General features: G+C 44.0%; 1 protein-coding gene across 1 annotated transcript in view; it reads left to right on the forward strand.

Annotated features, from left to right (window-relative positions):
- The first annotated feature begins 2,647 nt into the window (after positions 1-2,647).
- Positions 2,648-16,986, forward strand: part of klf7a (Kruppel like factor 7a) — a 34,852-nt gene continuing 20,513 nt past the window's right edge. Inside the window, exon 1 of the mRNA XM_067582920.1 lies at positions 2,648-2,996. Within this exon, the coding sequence (XP_067439021.1) occupies positions 2,895-2,996 (102 nt within the window). The 5' untranslated portion in view covers positions 2,648-2,894. The remainder of the gene's footprint in view (positions 2,997-16,986) is intronic.

The raw sequence follows: 16,986 nt of genomic DNA on the forward strand, positions 1-16,986 counted from the left end.
AGTGTTCCCTTCAGTCCGAGGTAGCTGGATGTGTTTCCACAGCATGAAAGACAACACCCCACACTCCTTATTTGGTTCCAAACGGAAAAGATGGGGCCGCCATAAGCTGCAAGCTTCAAACAGGCTCCAATGCAAACCAATTGGTGACAACACCTCACTACGTCCATCTTAATATACAGTCTATGGTAACATTTCTTTATCTGTATGGTGGACTGCGGCGAAACACGAGAAACGATACACTCCTATACTCTGCTAATGACAAACTGTCAGGTTGCTCATGTCTTGTTGACATAGTGCTGTCAAACTACATTGTTTCAGTGTTTCCATACATGTTACCCAGTCAGTTGATGATTTTCAGTGCTTACAACAACAGTGCTTGGGGTCTTGAGGAGGAGTTTAAAGCCATTCAAAAATGTTAAATTTGACTGTTCTAGGCCAAGTTAGAATAAAGGGACTACCAGAATTATATTCCTCACGTTGCGGCACAGGTTTTGAAACAGCATTTAGACATGAATTGCAGCTTTACATACTGTTTGGGATGTAAAATGTCTGTGTATCGGTTTGCCAGAGTTTCACCATAAAGCCAACATATTTACACATAACTCCAATGAACTTTAATGTGCTCTCTAGGTGGCAGTATACAAAACATGGCAACGCTAACCTCTTTTCAACTCTGGAATGAAACCTTAACATGTTTTAATGAATAAAATATGAACAAATCTTAACATAATTGAACTGCAACTCCTTTTTCAGTTCCACATTGAGCCCCAAAGTTGTCCTTTACTTAAACTTAAACTAACACACAGGACTGCAGATTCACATATTAAAATGTTAGAGGTGTGCAAATTGGTTCTTGACCCACAAACGTCTTCTCTGTGTCCTTATGCAGAGTTGTAGACGTGCATCTTAAAGTACATTTTGGCTTTAAGGTCAATTGACACACCAAAAACGGTCCGTGTTAATGGATAAATCCTGCAAGTTTGATACGGTGCTCACATGGTTCTTTGAAAGCTCAACACATCAGCAAAATCAGCCACTGTTTATGATATTTACCGGTTTCAATTAGCAGAAAATGTAACCTTTTTTCTTCCTGTTGGCTCTTAGACTCGCCCGAAGAACCGCATGAACTATGCATAAAAATAACAGGATTTATCTGTTAAATATTTTACACTTCAGTCAGCCATGTGGAGCCAGGACACAGCCGTGCTAGACTGTTGTTCTCGTTCTGTTTTGTTATTTGACCTACTGTACCACTGCAAAGCACATGGCAACCACTGATGTTTGCATTCATGTCTCTGTCATGTGTTTTGTCATATTTCCCCATTCCCGCTGAACACACAAGCGAGTGAAATACAAACTGTGATACAGGATTATAGGGGAAGGAGAGCAGGGGTGGGGGGGGTAGATGGAGAGTGGCAGAAACAGAGAAAGACAGATGAGGACAGGGGCAGACTTAAAGAGCAAGGGGCAGGTAAAAAAAGAAAAAGGAGGAAAAAAAAAGAGAGAGGCAGAAAGGAGAGCGGGAACAAGAAGCAGGGAAAGAGAGGCAGAGTGAGTTGTGTCAAATGGATAAATGTCAGCGGGAGCTTCATCGTCCGTCTGAGCTGAGCTCTCCCTCCCAAAATGCCATGTGTAAATCGCGTTGCCGGGGCCCTCGGCCAGCCTCCCCTCGCACTGTAATGAGATTACAGACCTCTACAACACTCTGTGTGTGTGTGTGAGACAGAGGGAGAATACTATTGAGCCTGCGTGGAAGTGTACAATTTCGATGGCTTACACGGAGCGGGCGAATAAGCAGCATTACTCACCCCACCAAACAAGACATATCAAGGAAGATTTGGCTACTTATTTATCACTCCACAGACACACAGTGGACTTTTTTTCACCCCTTTTTTTACTTACAGCACATGTGCTGCATAAAGGAAGTCCATTTATCTGTTTATCAATGTGAGTCAGTATCATGTCCCTCCTGCTTGTCACATGTCAGGATGAACATTTGACACTATTTGACAGTTTATAATCTCAGAGAACAACTTGTGTACAAGTCCTTATTGTATCATAGAGCGACCATAAAGTCATTTTGTTTGTAACACAAACACAGTGGTTAATAATACAGGGGCCGCAATAGAATTATGGTGATATTGCAAGAGATTAAAATATCATTAAGTGTGATAAGTTTGCTATAAAGTCATTATTAAAGCATATTTTATGTCCCTGTAGAAGTTGAACAGAATTATATTTTCCCCTGCTAGTCTAATGCTTCATCCTGCATCTCATTATGATTAAATATTTACACTGTAGAACAATATAGCAGCCTATTAATACTGTTTACAGCTCCTGTTTGTGAGCACATGATGTTTACACCACGGCTTCTCCTCTCAGACTACCCTTTCAGACCTTCTTCCAAATCTAATATACCCATCCATAAATAGCTCACCTATCGAGCCCATATTTGGCTTGAGTGACGTGGCACCGGAGCCAATCCCGCCCGTTGAATCTGCCTAACCCCGCCTCTCCACGCTCCACCGCCGCTCTAACAACTCCTAAACCGCCCATTTGCCTTAAATGGACAAGCAGAGGGAGTTGATTGACAAATCAAACCACCCCCCTTCATTTATGGGAGCTCCTCCCCTCCTCTGGCTCCCTATCACTGTCTATTTTGGCAACACGGATACGCATGGAGCCTCCATCACCTCCAGTCTCTTTTACGCACCGAGTCCGATAATGCGCGCAGGTAAAGGGACCCTAATCGCTACATTTCCAGCCGCTATACTGAGCAATTAATCTCCTCTTATGGACTAATATGAAAGAAGTGGATGTAGAGGTCTGACACAGCCAAGAGAGGAGGCATATTTCTTGTGGATCATTTTTGTTTTCCATAACCGAGCGTCAGCATGGATGTCTTGGCGAACCACAGTATCTTTCAGGAACTTCAGCTCGTTCACGACACCGGCTACTTCTCTGCCATGCCTTCGCTGGAGGAAAACTGGCAGCAGGTACGTCTCAACTTTCCCATTAAAGCCGAGGCACATCCAGCTTCTTCTTCTTTTTTTTTCACCACGCAGTCCGCTCGCTGATGGGGTTGTGATCACACGCGCTCGGGATGCAGGCGTCAACTTTTCCCCCGCAAAGCATGGATGTGTAGTTCAGGGACGAATGAGGGGATGAAATGCTTTATATCACTCATATATCTGACAATTTTTTAAGAGATGGCAAAGTGGATGAGATGCACGCCGCGGCGCGTAATAAAGCTGTCAAATGCGATTTGGGAAGATGAAGATCCGAATCCCATCATAGAGACGGAATGGGTCGTGAATAATACATCTGCATCACTCAGATTACCGAGTTGTTAACCCCCCCCCCCCCCCCCCCCCTACATGAAGAGAAGTCCCCCTTCTCTTATTCATAATAGATATCCTAACATGTCTGTCTTTGTACTGTCTTTAAATGCATTGGTGGAAGAAAAAAATATGTGCGATGGCAGAGTGCACCATGCAGGAAAAGAATCATCTGCATGTTCGCTTTCACATTTCAACCCCCCCACCCCCCCCCCACCCCAGCTCACACACACACACTTCCTCCATCCAAGTTCAGTAGATGAATATGGAGAAACGGGTATCCACGCGACCACATGGTGATGGATGCGTGGGGAGACTCACCGGCACTTTACACGGCCATTACTGCTTTTAGATATTCCTCACACACTATATCCTGTCTCTCTTTTCTCTGTGTGTATATGTGTGTGTGTGTGTGTGTGTGTGTGTGTGTGTGTGTGTGTGCAGACATTTTAACAGTTAAAACTGTTTTTTGGTACTTGTAGACATGCTGTCTTGGAACATTTTAGGGTCTTGTAATGAATTCTTTAGGTAATGCTTGAAATTTGACACTTTCTAAAGAGCAAATCTGAGTTTTTTGGTGTAATTTTCCTTTACTATACAAACGCTGCACCTTTCACGCATATGAGCACCATCTTTTGCATCTTTTCAAGCCCAGATAAGGGCCACGTTCCCGTCAGCCCACCTGCATCGCTGCTACTGCTGCTGCTGCTGCTGCTGCTGGTGGTGATGATGATGCTTTCCATGCTGCACTTGACTGACCAGGAAAGAAAAAAAAAATCATTGCATGGAAATTTGATGCCGGTATTGTTCATGCAATGGGAGCTTCAGCTTTTCCCCACTTCTCTGCTCCATGCGTAAAGGGAGAGGAGAAGGAGGAGGAGGAGGGGGAAGAGGAGGAGGGGAATGACAGGGGGGGAGAGATGGAGAGAGAGAGAGAGAGAGAGAAGCCGGTGCGTGACCGCCGGATCCATTCGTTGTGGCCAAGCAGCCTAATTGGCATCCTACTGTTTGCCACCGACGCATCTTTTCATAACAAGTCTCCAACTCCCTGCCTTCACTGTCAGTGGATTTTAAATTGCACAGGCCTACGTGCACCATATGCAGTGCATGTCTTCTCCTGTTTCTCACCCACAGCCCTGCATATCAAAATCAATACCTAATGCAAATGGAAGAGAGCTGCATGTGTAGGCAAAAGGCTGGGAAAGCTCTTATCTGTGGAGAGTGGAAATGTCAGTTTTCTTTGACTGTCTGCAGCTTATTCTCCCCAAGACAACGTCCATTTTGGAATGAAAGAAAATCATCATGAACTGTCCCTTAAATGTAGAGGATCTGCATATTTGCGTATTCTGCTATTATACTGTATGATAACATGACATTTAAACACATGGGATATCTGATTTTACAGAAAACTCTTTATCAGTTAAGAGATAAGACTATTCAGGAACAGAAATGTCACAAGTTTTGTCCCTGATAGCATCTGTAGATCACCAGAGATGTAAGATGACACGCTTCCTGCACCTTTAGCTACTTTTGCTATTCACAAAGTCTTATGTTTCATCTTTTCATTGCATAAAGATACACATTTTTACAACAATCTTGATACAAAACAGTATGAATAACAACACTAAAAACTGGAAAAATTACCATTTAGATTTCTGTCTTTTTCTCTTTTTTTGTGTCCCATTACAAGTCACTAGGGGTAAATATCAAAGTTTTTTTTTTGGAAAACAACCCTTTTTTTATGAGCACAAGGATTATGACTTGCCCCACAACAACAAAATGCAGAGATGTTCTTGGCAAAGCGAGCCTTGTGTTCATTGTAGCGACATGAAGATGCCACCGAGTCCCCCCTGAATACAGAAATTATGAGTTGTGGCTCGCCTTAAAAGCTCTGTGTCCAGCCGAGACCCGTGATTTGAGCAATCCCCTCTGTATTTCAGGCACAATTTAGAATTTGATGCTTTTATGGGGTCTGATGCTGAGATAGGAGGCCGTTGTTGTCGGCCCCTAAATGGCTCCCTGAGATGCGATGGCAAGAATGATGACTGTGTCCCGTGTTTGTGTCTGTGAGGCATGATTCAGCCGCTTATAGGGGGATGGGGAGTAGAAAAGGAAGAAAGTGTTTTTGGAGGTCTGCAGATGGTACATTTGAGGCTGCTATTTGTTCCATTATTGAACCTACCAGTGCCAAACTGAACTGTGCTGTCTCGCTTCCAAATCCCAGTACAGTTGGTTGTTCAGAGTTGGAACAAACAGCAGGACTGAGCCGGATTTGGAACAAGCAGAGCCGGTCAGAACTTACTCGTTATTTGTGGAACCCAATTTCCCTCAAAGCAAAGTGTACACGTGCTATTTTGCATCTTTATACCAACAGAAAGCCTTGTCATCTTGGCTGCAATTTTGCAGTGTTTGTTATGCTCTTTTGTAAACTGGCCTTTGCTCTGATAAAGCCTCATTTGGCTCACTGTCAAACATTCATCACCATCTTTGGAGCGTTTACACGCTAAAAAAAAGACAAAACATCTGGATTGGATTTTCGGCTCGTATTATAGATTTTTTTCAACTGTCTTCAGACTCTGCTGATGACATGCCCTCATCCACAGCACTTGACCCTGATGGATAGGATGTAACAGGACACCACAAATGGCTGTCTGTCATTGACCTCAGGACACACTCTATACCTTCCAACACATACATTATCCCTTAGGGGTTCAACGCACACACACACACACAGACGTAGACTGAGTGCATGATGCCTACCCAGGCGAAATGTCTGTATGTTGCTGCACAGTGCATTATAGACTTCTATATGTGGATGTGTACAGATTGTACGTCGCTTTGATGTTTCTAAATGTGGAAGGAGCAGCAGGGTGCCCCGGTGCGACCTCCATATGCAAGCCCCGCGTGCTCAAATGCATCCACTTACATTAACTTCTGGCTTGAGACTTCGACAGCACGCACATTTCCCAGGCAGCAGCAACAGCAGCTCCGTCTGGGAGGGTGGGGGGGGGGGGGGGGGGGGGACGTGCGTAGAGGTGGTGGAAGTTGCCGAGCACGCACATTCTCCCCGCTGCAGGGTTTCGCATTTCACAGTCCGGTGGGCTCGAACCCCCCCAGGAGCGACGAGCATACGCGGATACGGTCAGAGAAGAGGAGGGTAGAGGGGCATGGTGTCCCGAAGAACAGGAGGAAGAGGCAGGGATGCAGATATACCCCCTTTTGCAAACACATGTGCTGGCTTGGCTTGACTAGGTTTGACTTGGCGCGGCAGGGGTTTGCATCTCCATTACAACAAGCATGAGAGTGTGTCTTTAACTGATGACGCACTTGTTTTGAGTCAATGACGTTTAAAGACAGTGCCCTTCTTAGCACTGTTTACTGTTGCACTGTGCAACAGTTGTTGGTAGCCAGCTACTTATCGTCATAGATTTTAGATCTACCGCTTCCAGCTTGAAAAATAGAGACAGGATGAGGTTTGGGTTTAGAAGAGGAAGCTACCTTTCGACTTTTGAAGAAAACTGGCAACAGAAAGAAGAAGAAAAATCAATATTGTGCTTGCTTACAAGTATAGCCTGGTATGTAAATAAGCTTCTTTGTCATCATCATCAGGATTCTGTTATATCTGCTCCCCAGAGGCAAAAGCATCTCCAGACTGGGCTGCTAAAGTTGTGATCAGGACCAGAGAGCTACATCGTCATGGTGACCCCTCTGTCAACCTCTGGGAGGGGTGAAGAGAGGAGAGGAGACAGTGCAAAAAAAAAAACAAAAAAAAAACAGAGGGAGAAATAGAGATGAAGAGCAGGATGTGCAAGCAAACTGTGAATATGAGAATCAATGTGTGTATATATATATATATATGTGTGTGAGCGCAAATCCATATGCAGCCGTGTCTGCGTACGTGCACAGCCGGTGCGTATGTGTGTCAGTATGTTATGTAATCCTCAGTAGGCCACAGCTGCTTTCTCACACACAGCAGGCATGCTGGGGATCGCAGCCAACTGGCCCCCTCCTTCCTGTCTCCATCTTCCTCCATCCCTCGTTCTTCCTTTCTCCCACCCCCCCCCATTTTTTTCTTCTTATAGAATTAGCACAGTATGGATTTTTGATCTCTGCAGAGCTGTTGTGTAAGCTCAGGACTGGTGCGTTTTCCCCCACGCCGTACGCTGCTCACTTCTGTTATAACACAGCGTGGCTGCCAGGTAACAATGCACTCCAAGTCACTTTTTCACTTCGCAGAGCACCTGCAATGAGAATGAATGAGTTTAGATATCTGAATCATGTATTGCCTGCCAGGGTAAGAAGCTAAAATACACCATCCAGTTTAAAAACACACCTCATATGGTCTCTGCGGCCTTTTTACTCGCCGCAATTTAATGTAATTTTATGCAAATTAAAATTAAATCAATCTTGTAACGGGCACAGTTCAGTATTCTGCACGCAGGGGGAGGAAGGACAAACTGGGACTTAATCTTACTTGTCTCAAAAGAGCTCCTGGTAGTGCCTCGGTTGCACGCCTGTGGTTTTATTAAAATGTCACATCAACTGTAAGTATGAGACGTGGAATTCCTGAAATCAGGTTTGGACGCTCTCCAAAGAAAAATTTAGTTAATTCCCTTTTAGTTTAACTGACGTTTGGTCCCGTTTACACAAAGCCTCTGAAAACGTGATGGATGGTAGAAGAGCAGCAGTGTGGTCTCATCCCAGACATGACTCCAGAGTCACTTTTAATTAGTCATACAATACACCAGCACTCTTTTATCATTGCAGTTAATGTCCAGACATCCTCGAAGTATTCCGACAAGCCCGTGCTACCTCATGATGCTCAGATGTCGAATATGAAATTGATTTCTCGCAACGTTGCTTTGCTCGCCTCTAACCCGATAGCAGTCAGAAGATCTTGAAGATGGATGCCACGTAGAATCTATTTGACACGGCCTGGCCCGTGACGCACCGAGGCATGAAAGGAAGCCTTTGTGCGGCGGTGCACAATGCAGCATCTCTGCTGGACGCTTTTAAGCGTTTTCAGTACACAAAGTTATTACTCAATGCATCGATTCTGAGGAAAAAAATGCTCTGTTTATGAGACTGTAATAAAAGAGCTATGAGTTTGTCCAATTAGTAGAAACAGATAAATGAGCTGTAACAGCAAAAACTCAATTTGGCTCCTGAGCAGCAGCAGTTATGTTAACTAGACGCTGCTTGCTGTTTTCTAGCAGTCTTTACTTCAGGTTTGTGCATCTGTGTCTCCTCATTTTGCTATTTTACCTTTATTCTACAGGATGTTCTTTTGTGATCAGGAGTATTTTATGCATACATCCTCACATACAGGTGCGCAGGTTTATGTGTATGTTGTGTAATGAGAAGTGCGAACGACCCCCTGACCCAGTAACATCCATTCTGCCATAAGAGCGCTTAGTGAACTCTGCCACCTCTGTCTCATCACTCAGGCAGCTGAGAGGTGATTGCCAGTGATAGGTGCCTGCTACTGCTTTATGGGCGTTGATGAAAAGGTGGGAAGCGCTGATGAAAGAGAGGACGGTGGAGGAAGTATTCATTTGTCTGACGCTCTGGTGACTGGCTCGTCAGAGAGAGAGAGAGAGAGGGAGAGGGAGAGGAGGTGGTGTAGGAGAGGAGAGGATTGGGGGGGGAGGGAGGGAGAGGGAGCGTGGTGAACAACCACATCTTTATGTATGGCTTCCGTCTGCGAAACGCTCTGCCACCCCAGGTTTGATTAACAGTGAGAAGAGGAGCCAGTCATTTTTTTCGCCTCACACCAGCACACATGGCTTGGCAATGACTTTCACATCATTTGAGGCGAAATCGGGAAGCCGTTACAGCACCTTACAGTGATCCGACATGCTTCACTGCTGCCATCCGGCTTGGCAACCGCAGGGAGAAAAGAGAAAAGGAAGAGAAGTCTCAGGCACTCGTTTCATGATTTGGAATCACCACTGACTCTCTCTGTCTCTCTCTCACTTTCTCTGACAAATTCTGAGAAGACAGTTTTGACGAAGGCACAGCTGCCTTGTTTGATGTGCCCTGCTCTAACCCCTATTTAAAGTCAGTGTCTCTGCAGAAAGTTGAACTTAGGAGAGTTATGCAATCACAATTTGGCACAAAGCTGATTAAAGGCCCTTTTACGCCAAGCATGTCACAAATAAATGGCACAAAACTACTGGTGAAATTGTTGCAATCAGAAGTATTCGCGCAGTTATTTCAATGAAGTTTCTCACCACCAAAGGACAAGATTACGCTGAGCCAGTCTTGCAGACATTACATTGGAGAAGAGCCACTTTATGTTTATTTTATTTAAGAAGGGACAGGGCATATTAATTAACATGAGCACTTGGGTCCATCATGCTAGATTTAGCCATACAGGCTAATTTTCAGACCCTGGCAGGTTGATGGCTTATAAAAAACACTAAAAGAAAACATACAAGAACACATAATCGTAGACAAATACTAAAACAATGGCGTAACCACTACTCCAGATTATGACAGCATGTTTATGTTTATGTTGTGGTAAAATAGATTTGTAGAAAGAGTTAAGAGATGTAATGGTCCTTAGTTCTGTGGGTTTAGTGTCCCAGGTATGTGCTGTTCGCTAGGTAAAGGCTGAATGCCCAAAGGTACTTTTTCTACGTCGTTTTTTACAATCTCCTCTGGTAGATGAGTTTTGATTTTGTTTAATGAATTCATTGAGTGGAGGGGGGGTTGGGACCGTATCATCAGCATACATCTGTCAAGTTACAGTAGATGGACAAACTTCAGGTAGGTCGTTAATATACAAACTAAATTACAGAGGACCCAAAGTTGAACCTTGAGGCACACCAACATAATTATCAACCATTTGTGAGGTTTTATGGTCTGCATAGTGTTTTCTGTCTGGAAGGTATGATGTTATCCATTTAATTAAATTAGGTGAAGAATTAAACTTTGATAACTTGGTAATTACAACCCCATGATTAACTGTATCAAAGTCTTTCTTTAAATCAAGAAAGACAGCTCCTACCACACCTCTCTTGTCCAATTTAACCTTACAATTTTCACCTGATTTGAACACTGGTGTAATTATTGCAGTTTTTTCCAGGCACTTGGATACACTCCTTCATTAATGGACCAATTAACAATTTTTGAAATAGGAGGAATGACTGCCTCCTTACTGGTTTTGATAAATACTATGATACTGTGTCCATCCCATATACATCATTTGCCCTTGAACACTTAAGAGAAGAAATAATCATATGTACTTTGGAGTTGGTCACTTCTCTAAAAGCCAGAATCTGAGCATCAGTATTCAGAGGAGTGACAGAATAATTTGATACAGGGATTTTCGTGGATGCGCAAGTGTCTATTAATGTGTATTCTTATTGATGTAAACAATATGGTGATTGGCCACACTTGTTACGTTGCAGTGTAGCTGTTGCCATGTGTGACGTTGCTTGTTATAATTTGCTGAACAAAAAAGACTCTAAACCAAATAAATGCCACACTTGTTTCATTTATTGACAGGTAAAATAATCCCTTGACTGTATAAAGTCTTCAAGTATTACTCTGTTGTCTTGGTTACTTCCTACTTATCTTCCCACTTGGTCCTCAACTTGTATAATTCTCCAGCCTGCTCACATATTTGAAAATCAATTCACTTTTGATAATAGGAACACATTCACATCATGTCGAGGCATTTTACAGTCGTCATTGGCTGTGACATACCGAGCGTTACATCCTATCTTACTGCCTACCTGTTGCTAGGCAGCCTTGGCAAGCAGGAAGCCCAGCTTTGGCCTATTTGTTTGTTTAGCTGTCAGTCTGGGAGACTAATCCCACCCCAAGGGACTCCTAGCCTTCCAGAAACCAGAGATCCAGCCATGTGGACCATCTCTCTCCAAAGATTGAGAGAGAGAAAGAGGGAGAAAGAGATGGAAGGGGAAAGAGAGACAAGGGCAATTTGCCCTGAGTAAACACCGCTGTTTGTTGTTGTCATTCGAAGCCAGTCATCAATCACAGCCCTAAGCTCTTGGTGGTGACAGCCGCAAGGACGCGCCGCGCTCTGAAACCGGGTTGGATAGTTTATAAAGCTGGACAGTCATTGGTGAAGATCACAGCTGAAGCTACGTTGTTGACTTTTCAGAAGAGATGTGCTTTTGTTAAAGTATTTTAAAAGGAATTTTGGCTCGAGATGGCATTCAGGGTGTCATCGAGTCCAGTGAAGATGTAATAATGCCAGCCAGCTGTGTGCGTTTGAGTTTTAACTGTATTATGTAAGCGCCAGCAGGTTTGGAAGTATGTATGCAATGATGTGCGTGTGCTCTTTGCATGCTAGCCACAAGCACTCAGCTGTGGTTGTCCAACATGTAAAGCTAGTGATGTTTTTCCACCTGCTTGCTGCTCAAAGCTGATCCAATGACACACTACGGGGCAGTAACGATTCCTGCTTCTCTTCCTTCATCTTTCTTTATTCATATGTTGTCCTACTCCTTTGTATTCTTTCAGCATCATCACTCTTTTTCACTGTTTTTCATTATTTTCCCTCCTTTTAGTTAATTTACATGCTGGCTAATATGATATCCTGATGTATTTTTCATAATCTAACTATGAACTTTCATATTCCTCTAATAACGACAACATAATAGAGACAAGAATTAGGTTTTGAGGTGTAAGGACAACGATTTTGTGCAAAAAAAAAAAGGTCTTGTTGGGTCAGGCTCTGTTTTCTTCTTTTTCATTCCCTCTGTTTCTCAAAGTTGCTTCGCATCATTTGCTTAAAATTTCACTCCACCCTACCTGTTTTGGCAGAGTGAAACCAAGGGTGAGGACTCAGATGGGTGGTCAGAAACAGATATTGTTGTTTTCAATTGTCAGCAGCTGATGGTAAATTCACTGGAAGATTAAACTGGGTCCCAAATTACCCTAAAGACACCGACATCTCCAGCCAGCTGGGTACGTCATGTAGTTTCAGTCATTCCAAGCCCCTGCAGGGCTAAGTTGTCTGAATAAGATACGACTTGTATCCTCAAAAGCAGGCAGATTCAACTTGAATTGGGATTAGCCTACATGTCAAGGCCTGAGAGCGCAATTTTTCATTATGAAAAACATTATTTTGACATGCACCTTTGAAAAAAACGGCCATATAAGTGTCAAAGTAGACAGACAGAGGGGGTGAGAAGATTTTGCACTCTGCTTAACTCTCCAAACGGCCTGGGAAGTGCCCTTCTGTGATTTAATGAGACCTGTGGGAAGAACCATTCATCAGCATGACAGCGCACCTCTGTTTCCCATTGTTCTGTTCTGGTATGTGAGGAGAGCAGTGTGTGTTTTAGCCTTAATGATGGGCTGGCAACCCTTTGATTAGATGAATCTCCTGGTGCTAATTAAGAATTGGCTGCCAAAAGACATCTGTGTTTACGTCTTCCTCCGTCTCTCTTTAACCATACTTGCATGTGAGTGCATGAGTTGCAGTTTGTGCGTTGTGTTAGTGTTGGCGATTTTGAGGGATTGTTTCTAAACTGGGAGTTTGGGTGGTGTCTTGCGGGCTGACATAAGTGTAGGGCCCATTTCAAAGAACAATGGCCCATTTCAAACAGGACTGGATGCAAAGATTGTTTGTTGTTGTTCCTGAAAGTATAAGATTTTGCAGACAAAAATCTGCAGTGATTTCTTATCATCTGCATTGTTGTACGTGTGTGTGGTTGTTTTCATTCCTCAGAGTCACAAGCTCCCCTGAATGTGTGTGAGGGCAGCGGTATTATCTCAAAGTGGAGTCCTAGAGGACTTTTTTTTAAAAAACAAAAAACAAATAAGGAACAAATTGCTTTATTTTATGAAACTCCATCATACGTTTCACTATTATCTCGTCATGTTAAGTGCAAAAATTCTACTATAAATGATAAAAATCAATAAATGCAGCCTATCCATAAGGGGATCCGTGGTACAAATCTTAGCAAATACCACTTTGACTTACAAACATTTAAGAACCCCTGCTGTAGATGTTTTCCCCATCTTTTAACTAAACTGATGGTGTCACATAAATGTTTCACAACCCAATTCCCCTTTGCGTATTTTCAGGGAAAAGAATTTGATAACTTATGCTAACAAGAGCGAAGGCATCCCTGTCCCCCCCCCCCCTCAAACCCTCCCTGCCTCGAAATCACTCCCCACTCATCTCCGTGAACATTTGTGTGGCTAGACAGCACATCCTCCTGCTCTCTACAGTTTACTGCTATGTGTTATTCAGTCTATCGTCCCAGATATTATTTCATTGTAAAATGATGCCAATTAGTAAAGCCAGTCGCCAGTGGCTGTGGTCTGGCTCCTTCTCCATTCCGGCGGGGAAAGTTATTTGGGTCGGAAGCTATTTTCAGCCTGTGATGTTGCCAGGAATACTTTAGGGAGCAGCCACTGTTTTATAAGAGAGCACATCAATAATTTTCATTGGTGTATGTGTGTGTGTGTGTATATGAGCGAGACAGAGAGAGCTTCACAGAAAGAGTTTATTGGGTTTATGTGTGTGTGTGTTTGTACCTGTGTGCGCATCAAGAAGTAAAGTGGCTGTTTCCCTTCGAATATTCAGCAGAGCAGGTGGTGTGTGTACTGTATGTGTGTTTCCCTATATGCACACAAACATATGCACTTGCTCCTGTGTTGCACACATTTCAGTGTAACTGTCACGACCTCCAATTAATTTAAATTCAAAAGCCTTTAAACTTTAACCCCAAATCTTAACACAGCTTTTATTCTCGGCTTTAGCCTTTGCCCTGTAATCACCCGTTTTCTCAAACTGAAACACTCCACTTGTGGGACAGCAGTCAACGCACACAGGCATCGACACGCAGAGGTAAAGGCCAAAGTCAATGAGTTCTAACACCTTTCTCAGTGCATCTAACCGCCCTATTTTTGTCTCCGCTGTGCAGCCGTACATTGTCAGGATGAAATTGGGGTGAAAAGTCCTTGCACTCCGTTTGCGCTTCCCCGCTGAAAAGCCAGCCGCTCAGCACTGAGGGGTGAATGGGTTCAGTCTGCCGTTTTTGCCTCCGCCCATCCTCGTACAACCTCACACACACACACACACACACACACACACACCCTCTCTCTCTCTCTCTTCACTCTATCTCTTGGAGGAGAGCCCACAGCAGTAGCGGTGGCGAGGAGACGTCTTTCAATATTTTAAGCAGCTTGGGCTAATCTTTGTCACTCAGGTTTGTTTTGAAAGCATTGCCGCTGGAATAAAGACGGAACGACAGCGCCCCACCTCCTGTTTGCATGGTCTCAGGTACATATAAAGTCACCGGGATGTGCACACTCTTGCGTAACCTCACATACATCAACACGTCTGCGACCCTGAGCTAATCCACCTTGGCCTTTGCGAGACTGTGCCACTGACCTGCTTTTGCTGCTTGTGCTTGTTTTCTTGCAACATGCATACACTCCCCCCCCCCCTCACTCCCTCCTTTGCTTCTTAGCTTGAGGTTTGGTGTTGTAATGAGTGACAAAGCTTGAAACTGTGGCCCTAAGAGACACATTTAGTGTTACACAACACCTGCGTGGCAAAAGCAGGCAAACAAGGCACAAAAAAAAAAAGAAAAAAAAACGGAGGTGGCTTCTAATTCAGCCGTCGAGAAGCATGTAAGAATGAACCATTTTGGCTCTTATCAGTGCGGGCACGGCGCCACAGTTGCACTTCACGGTTTGTGGACGTGATTGGGGTACCGAACGGCCTTTTCTGACTAGCAGTGTATGAGGAGGAAGCAGAGTTTTTCCGCTTCACTGTTCCCTTTATCTCTCCCCTCTCTCCTCTCCCCTCTGTTATTTTCGGCCCTCCTCCCCTCTCTCTTTCTCTTTCGCTGCTCGCCGCTCTTTTGTTTCTCCGTGCCTTTTCCAGCCAAGGCCCCATTCTCTTGCCCCGTCATTGTGTGCGGTAATGAAGATTAGCCAGCCTGCCGCACACAATAGGGTCCCCACATCCGGAGCACAGACTCCCCAAATCCTGCTGCAAGCTGCTAACCCCGGTGTAAAACCACTGTTGTCGCCGACCCCCCTCTATCCACGCACCCCGCACGTATATTCATGTTCTGGCTCATGTGCGCACACACACACAAGCACACAAACATGTCCAATATGCACTCTGCACTCTGCCGTGTTGAAAGCAAATGGCTGAAATGTCTCCTGATTAGATTAGGATGGTTTTGACAGCTGAGAGGGAGCGCTTGGCGACTCATACGCCGATAAACAGCAGCTCACCCAAATCCAGTTAAAGAGAGACAGAGTTCCCCTCCCCAGCGAGTGCAACACGGCTCCAGTCATTGGGATTATACCCTCCCTCCTCTCTCCTCCCTCCATCCTCCTTCCATCCTCCATGCCCTGCTATTCTCCTCTTCGCCCCAATCTCATCCTCCTCTCCATCATTCATCTTCTTCTGTCTCAAGTGCTCCCTCTCTTTTCTCCTCTCCTCTCTATCCTCTTTCACACTTACCTCTCCGATCCTCTACTTAATACCAGAACAAAGACATTTTCCACACTTTGTCACAAGCTATTTAGATGGAGCAGCAGAGGTCTTTATATGCAGCGCACTTGTTGTATCCTGAGCCTAAGACCTCGTAATAATGTCTGTATCGCTCTCAAGGTCGGCAGATCTTCACGAGTTCAACCTGTTTACTTGTCAAGCTACTTTTGTTTTGTTTAGAGGAGTTTGGTTTATGCGGCTTGTGGAAAGATGGATTATCCACACTTGACAGTGGTTGTTTCTTGTAGTACAAAAATACTATAGCACATGTGTGCCACGTTGTAATTACGTAAAGCAACAGTTTGGAACATTTTATGCTTATTTGCTCTCATATTTGCCTGTTACCAAGCAGAAGCCAGGACACAGAAACTCTGGAAACACTGGTTCTGTCCAAAGGTGCAAAAATTCACCTACTTGCACCTTTAAAGCTCACTAATTAGCACATTATATGTAGTTTGTTTAATCCATACAGAAACAAAAGTGTTTGCAGGGGATGAGCTGACTTCCTGGTTACTTCATAGTGATGACTGGAAACCAAGACAGTGAATAATCAGCATTTCCAACAATTTCCAACGATTCGTTCTCTCACTAAATGTGTCTGCAGTTTATCTAGCATGATCTAGCGTGTCAGAAATGCAGGGCTGTGACTAATGATCGTTTTCATTATTGATTAATTGATCAGTTATTTCCTTCTGGGTTATTTATTTCATCTAGAAAATGTCGAAAATGGTGAAAAAGACCAAGAAACCAAAATATATTCAGTTTACGATTACATAAAGAAGGGAAAAACCATTTTGGCACTAGAAAAGTGGTATCCGTTTGTTAACCAACTTGCGGTCCTACATTTCTTGAGATTTCTTACTTGAAGTCCTATTAGCCTTCATGTTGTGTTATTGGAAGACAGAGGGGGCGTCCCCGGTGCCAGGATGATGTGAAGGTGTGCTTTCTTGTTGTGTCTGCTCGGAGAAAGCAATGGGAAATGTCTTTCTGCTCCATTAAGCAGAGGTCACCAGGTTTTTGCGCTCCAAGTGCTCCATCATTGTGGCTTTCCTGCGAGATGAAAGGTGCTTTGAAGATGCTCCATCACACACACAAACACACAAATACACATGTCGCACAAACCACCGGTAATTGAGGATCCTGGTTTGT

The sequence above is a fragment of the Thunnus thynnus genome, chromosome 24 (genome assembly GCF_963924715.1).
Source record: "Thunnus thynnus chromosome 24, fThuThy2.1, whole genome shotgun sequence".
Classification (NCBI taxonomy): domain Eukaryota; kingdom Metazoa; phylum Chordata; class Actinopteri; order Scombriformes; family Scombridae; genus Thunnus; species Thunnus thynnus.